General features: G+C 47.0%; 1 protein-coding gene across 10 annotated transcripts in view; it reads left to right on the forward strand.

Moving 5' to 3' along the window:
* The window catches only part of magi1b (membrane associated guanylate kinase, WW and PDZ domain containing 1b), a 128,977-nt gene extending 123,342 nt beyond the window's left edge, over positions 1-5,635 (forward strand). For 8 of the 10 annotated variants that reach the window (XM_070958210.1, XM_070958215.1, XM_070958213.1 and 5 more), the window contains 2 exons: positions 664-802; positions 3,594-5,635. In XM_070958210.1, the coding sequence (XP_070814311.1) occupies positions 664-802; positions 3,594-4,819 (1,365 nt within the window). In that variant the 3' untranslated portion in view covers positions 4,820-5,635. The other 2 variants (XM_070958219.1, XM_070958220.1) reach the window with 2 other exon arrangements.
* The last annotated feature ends 365 nt before the right edge of the window (positions 5,636-6,000 follow it).

The raw sequence follows: 6,000 nt of genomic DNA on the forward strand, positions 1-6,000 counted from the left end.
GTGCATGTGAGCTACAAGGGAGTATTTGATATATGTTAATTCGCTACAGTTTGGAAGTGTGTGGGTGCGCATGTATTAGCACATTTGTACATGCATATATGAATAGCTCCGTTTGTATTTGTGCAACTTATTAGCTGAGATATTAATAGTAGCAGCTCTGTGAGGCACAGGGAGGTGTCAGTGAGAGATCCATATTCTGCCAGAGAGGAATTCCCTCGGCGCAGACAGCACTTGAGGCGTGGAGGCAAAGAAGCAAAGTGTTTCTTCTGCCTCCTGTTTTTTCCACGCTCTCTCTCTGTCTCATTTTCCTCTCTCAGCTTCTCAGTCACTGCTTTTTGACACGACTTGCCCTCTCCTGGAAACAGTCGATTTAGATAAAGAAATGTTGCTGTTGTGCGGTTTACCGTTCACAGTATTCAATATGTTAACTTCTCCTCAATCTGTCCTCCCTTTTTCCTTCCCTTCTGCTGTCACCATGTGCCTTTGAACCTTCATGCCTCTCATCTTTCCTCTTGTGTACTTTCTTCCCCAATGTCTCTTGTTTTCCTTGTTTACCTCTTCTCCCTTCCATCTTCACCTGTCACCCTGTCTGTCCTCTCCACCTCCCACCTTTTGGCTTCCTCCTCGTCTTCCTTTCTTTCCTGCTCCTCTTCCTTTCCATAGGTCGGAGATGAAATCTTGGAGATCAATGGCGAGAGCACCAAGGGCATGAAGCACGCGAGAGCCATCGAGCTCATCAAGAGTGGAGGCCGGCGCGCCCATCTGGTGCTCAAGAGGGGTGACGGCTCTGTGCCTGAATATGGTGGGTCAATCTACGAAAACATTCCCTTCTCCCCCATCTTCACGCCCTGAGCCAGGGGACGCCCAGTGGGCGGTGGTGGGTTGAAGGGGGAAGAACTGTATTAGCCTCCCAGGATCCTTCACCCATCCCTGGGACAAACCCACCAGGGAGGGGGAGGAGGTTGGTTAGTCTCTGGTGTCTTTCTGGTGGAGGTCACTCCTGTGCTATGGGATTTTTTGGGGGGGAGCAGGGGTGGAGGTGCTCTTGTGGGTGCTGTCGCCCCCTCCTGCTGTCACCTGCTCTCGGTTTCCATGTCATCCCGCTGTCACTTTTCACCTTCTGGCCACTGAGCAAAAGCACTCTGCTGGGACTTCACAGGAAGGTGGTGGGTCTGATGTCAGTGCTTCAATGAAAACAGAAACTGTTTACAGGGTTTGAATGACCAGAGTAGTGAAAATCAATGTTTCTCGTGGGTAAGAAGTAACATCGAGGCCTCCAAATCCTCAGAAAACACTAATCTAGTGTTAAGAGGAAAAGAAAACTTGATCCATTGCATCCCGTGATAAGACGGGACATCTCGCAGCTTTGGTTAGGACGTGACACAAACGTATTTATGATATTTATTGAAGGTGAATGTACGCTACTGAACTCTTAAGGGTTTTAAGTGAGAACTGTATTGAGAAGAAAAGGCAGTCTGATGCTTTTTTTTTTGCCATTTCAAAGATAAAATCTCACCATACTGTGCTTGACATTACTCACTAATCCATGGATTTTATTTGCACCCACTGTTAAAGTCATTGAAAAGCTGTGACGACAGGAACTCCACCCATCCCCATTCAAAAAGAAAAGAGTCGCTCCAATTATATAGACGTTTTGTACAGTGATGAAAAGAATAGAGGCAAGTATTTTTGTTCCATGTACAGAGCCATGAATTGAAACCACATATTAATGGATAAAAGTCTATTGCTGCATGAACTTGTCAAAAGTGTAAATTGGATTTTTTTTCCTTCAATTGTCTATTTTCCATAATATTTATGGAACATTTCTTTTTTTAATCGTATTGACCAGTTTTGATTGATAGTCACGAGTCATCATAAATGTTTTCTTTTTGTTACTTTTTTTTGAGTGGAGATGCATTTGCCTGTCTTGAAAAGTTCATCAATGTAATTTTATTTGCGCACCAATATGACATCATGTGAACTTGTATATTTTGGATCATTGTTTGTACTTTTTAGTTGGCACAACCTTTGACAGTCTTGCCAGTATTTCTTTTGTTTTCTGTCAGCAATGTAAAACTGCTTCATACGCTGTTGTTGTGGGTGTGCAAGTCTCACTGTCTTTATTTTGGGGGTTTGGGTTTCTGCTGCTTCTGTGTCCACATGTTCAGGTGTGTGTGGGTTAGTGTGTCTGCGTGTGTGTTCGGTTGGTTCCAGGACTTTTCTCTGTAACTGATGGTTTCCACTGATGGGGTTTGGGCAGTTTCCTGGACTATTTCTTTCTTCTGAATGACTCAATGATCAAATAAACACATTTTTTTCATTGAAAATCAACACAATAATTCTCCTTTTCTTCCTTCAAGTTCCAAAGCGATCTAAACCCTGTGCTCTTCTCTTCTTTTCTGTTTTTTTTTCTTTCTTGTATCTTCCTGTATTGCACTGGGCTCTTGTCTTCCTTCAGGGATGGTCGCTCCCCATCTCACTGCATGTATGAGAAATGACAAGATGGGGGAGGCCTCTGTCCTCCAAAATCAGACCACGGTTTGTAACTGTCCTCCCCTGTTGTCTGGCTCTCCCTCCCACTTCTGTCTTCCTTTTTCTCTGTCTGTCTCTTTCTCCATCCTGATCTGTGTGGTGTGGCCTCAACTCACCCATGCCCATGCTCTATTCCATGCAAACAAATCCATTCGCCCAAAATGCATCGCCAGTGCCGCCGCTGCTGTAGCTGCTGTTCATGGATACTTGATACATTTGTCTGCTCCAGCTGCATTTAACCTTCAGGCCACAAGTCCAACAGAGAACAACGTCTTAATCATTGCCAGTTTTCTGCTGTAGTTGTATTCCTGTAGTTTGTATTCATTCATTACAATGTAGAGCTGGAGCTAGATAGAAGTAGAGCAGCGTGGAACAACTGTACGGTTAAAGCATTGTGGTGGCTGCTGATGTAGATGGTTTAGTTAGACTAACTTGATTGAATTCCTCAAGGTAACACAGTTAAAACTGACGTAAAATTGTGCAGATGATTGAAGTCCCGTCTCCGTAAAATGCCACCTAAACCGTACACACTGTTAGCTGCAAGACAGCGATAGTTCCCATCTGGAGCATTTCATTTGCTTTAAACATTTACAAAGGATTCTAAGGCATCATGACAGTGCATGAAAGAGCATGGCTGATCAGTACATCAAGCAGCATCAACATGCAGCACGTTAGCACTGACTGTAAGCAGCCTCCAGTCCAGCCAAGTCCAAGTCCAGACCGACCAAGTCCCAGTCTGCTCCAGAGAGGTGACCGTAGGTAGACCTGGGAACAGGTTTGTTATGGGTAACAAGTCTCCTCAAGCAATGGCTGCCTTTGTGTCACTGCCTCTGACTGTCATGTGTAAGCTACACTAATCTTTTACCATTGGCTGTTGGTGTGCCATCTAACAACTAGCCATCTTTGCTGGCATTAACATCAGAATGGCTTCCATTGAAAGTGTTCTCAGCTTCATGTCTGAGTGATTCAGCATGGTTCATGTGAAAGCAGACAGGAGCTTTTAGAGTCTAGATGCATGTTTGATCCCCCTTCCCTCGTCTGTATGTCACCATTTGTTGCAGACGGCAGCCCCAACGACAGCAGTGCAGCCAACCCAGCCTCAGGGTTACAAAACGCTGCGGAAGTGAGCGCCATGCCCCCAACCAACGCGCCATCGGAGACAAGCTACCCACCAGAACCACACCAATCATCCCGGAGCAAGAAGGAGCCGCACCGCCACTCTACTGGCACCGGCAAGCAGCACCATTCCAAACACAGCCACCGCTCCCCCACCAAGAAAACCAGCACGGGAAAACACACGGTGAAAAAGTCCATGGGGACGCTGTTCAAGAGCAAGAATGACAAGGGAAGTGACGGCCACCGCCACCATTCCAGCGGGCACCATCGGAGTCACCACCGCACACCTGACAAGGGGCACAGCCGGTCACACAGCACAGAAAACACCCTGGATAGTCGCCATGAGCGACACCGCCATGGCCGCTCCCCCCAGAGACGCCACGGTCAGCACTCCTCCTCTCATCAACGCCACCACCACCGCTCTCCTTACCGCTCGCCTCACCGCCACAGGTCCCCCCACCGCTCTCATCACCACTCCCCCACCAGACGGCATGCTCACTCCGCAGACCCCTACCGCCGGCACGCCTCTCCAGAGAGACCGAGCCACGGCAATGAGAGGCCCAACGGGGGTGAGGCCGTATTGAAGGAGCCAGCCAAGACTCCTGAACCCAGCCTCCCTTTCGAGGACAGCATCCTCCGTGAGGCTCCAGCCCTGGACCGCCTGAACAGGGAGGCCACGCTTCCGCCACTGCGCAGGGAGGAGCGGCTGTATGGGGAGGACAGTCTGCTGATGAGAGCCTCCTCCATGGATAGAGCCTACAGGGGGGACAGTCTGTTGAGGGACGTGGCATCCCGTGACCAGAGAGACACCTACAGGGATCTGACCTTGCCCAGAGTGCGCACCCCCGACTCAGATTCAGCCTTCAAGAGGTACAGCTCGCTGCTGAGGGGCCGCTCACCTGAGAGGACGGAGAGGGATGGGCGTTACGCCAGCCGACGTAGTTCCCCTGAGCCGCAGTACCGAACCCGCAGCCTGGGAAGAGACATTTCCCCGGTCCGGAGCTTCAGAAGGGACGACTCTGAGGACGAAGAGGACGACGATAATTTTGTAGCGGCGAAGGTGAGAGAGTACTACAGCACGCTCAAGAACAACACCAGTCGTTCATCCCAGCCCTCGCTCCCTGAGCCCAAGAAGACCTACAAGGAGAACCCCAAAGACCTGAGCATCTGATTGGATGGCTGTTGACCAGTCACAGCCACTACCCACAAAACACCTCAAGTACTCACTCCCATTACCACTTCTACAGAAATGCACCCAATTGTGAACACACACTCACACTCTCTCTCTCACACACACACACACACACACACACACACATTATGTAACAATGTTGAGTTACTAACAAGACAGTGATTCCAAAATGACTTTTGAAAGCTGTTTTTTTTCTTTCTTTTTTAATTGTATGTTTTTTTTTCTCTTTATTTCCTTATTTTTGGTTAAGCATTCTGCATTTACAGTAACTCAGACTTTTCCAGAAAATGTAAAACCATAAAAAACAATGATGTGCCTAACAGTTCCATTAATGAGCGACATTTTCTTTTTGATTTGATATGTGTCGGGCATTTTTGTGCCGCACTGTCAGATGATGAAATGTATGTACTTTTCCACGAGGATCCCATGGAAGTACTGAGCACCTGGATCACTGTAACCGGTGCTCACACTGATGCTGTGCATGTCTTTACCGGTTTCAATGTCTCTCTCTCTCTCTCTCTCTCTCTCTCTCTCTCTCTCTCTCTCTCTCTCTCTCTCTCTGTCTCTCACTCTCTCTCTCCCTCTCGCCTTTATGCTTTCTGTCTCTTTGTCTCTCTCACTCTCTCTCCCCAGTGCCACTGTTTTTTAGACATTTGACCAGACTATAGCACAAGCCTGCATTTGTTTGTATATTTTTGACAGTTTGCAGTATGTGTACATTCAGAGGTGATCATTTTAAATGAATGAAGGGAAAATTAAAAGTTAAACTATGATGATGATGATGATGATGATGATGTTAAAATAAAATAATATATTCAACAAATGAACAATTGTGTGGTTGTTTTGCTTTGGTTTCTTTGATTATCGCAGCCATTAGACTCATTGTGGGTTTTTAGTCAGTGAGAGTGGAAGTGTCATAGCGAGGCAGATGCTGGGTGGCAGGTAGAACGTCTGCAGAGTGCTGAGCTCTCATCATTTAACAAAAGAGTGAAGAGGCTGATATTGTTATCTCAAGCCTTCCAAAAGTGTGTGTGTGTCTGTGTGGAAATACAGTCTTTGAAGAAAAAAAAAAAAAAAAGCAAAGAGCTTCCATCCTTTCACAACATCAAAGCCTGGATAGAACAGTCAAAAAATGTTCCTCCACTCCTCCTCTCACTGCT

This window comes from Chaetodon trifascialis, chromosome 3 (assembly GCF_039877785.1).
Source record: "Chaetodon trifascialis isolate fChaTrf1 chromosome 3, fChaTrf1.hap1, whole genome shotgun sequence".
NCBI lineage: Eukaryota > Metazoa > Chordata > Actinopteri > Chaetodontiformes > Chaetodontidae > Chaetodon > Chaetodon trifascialis.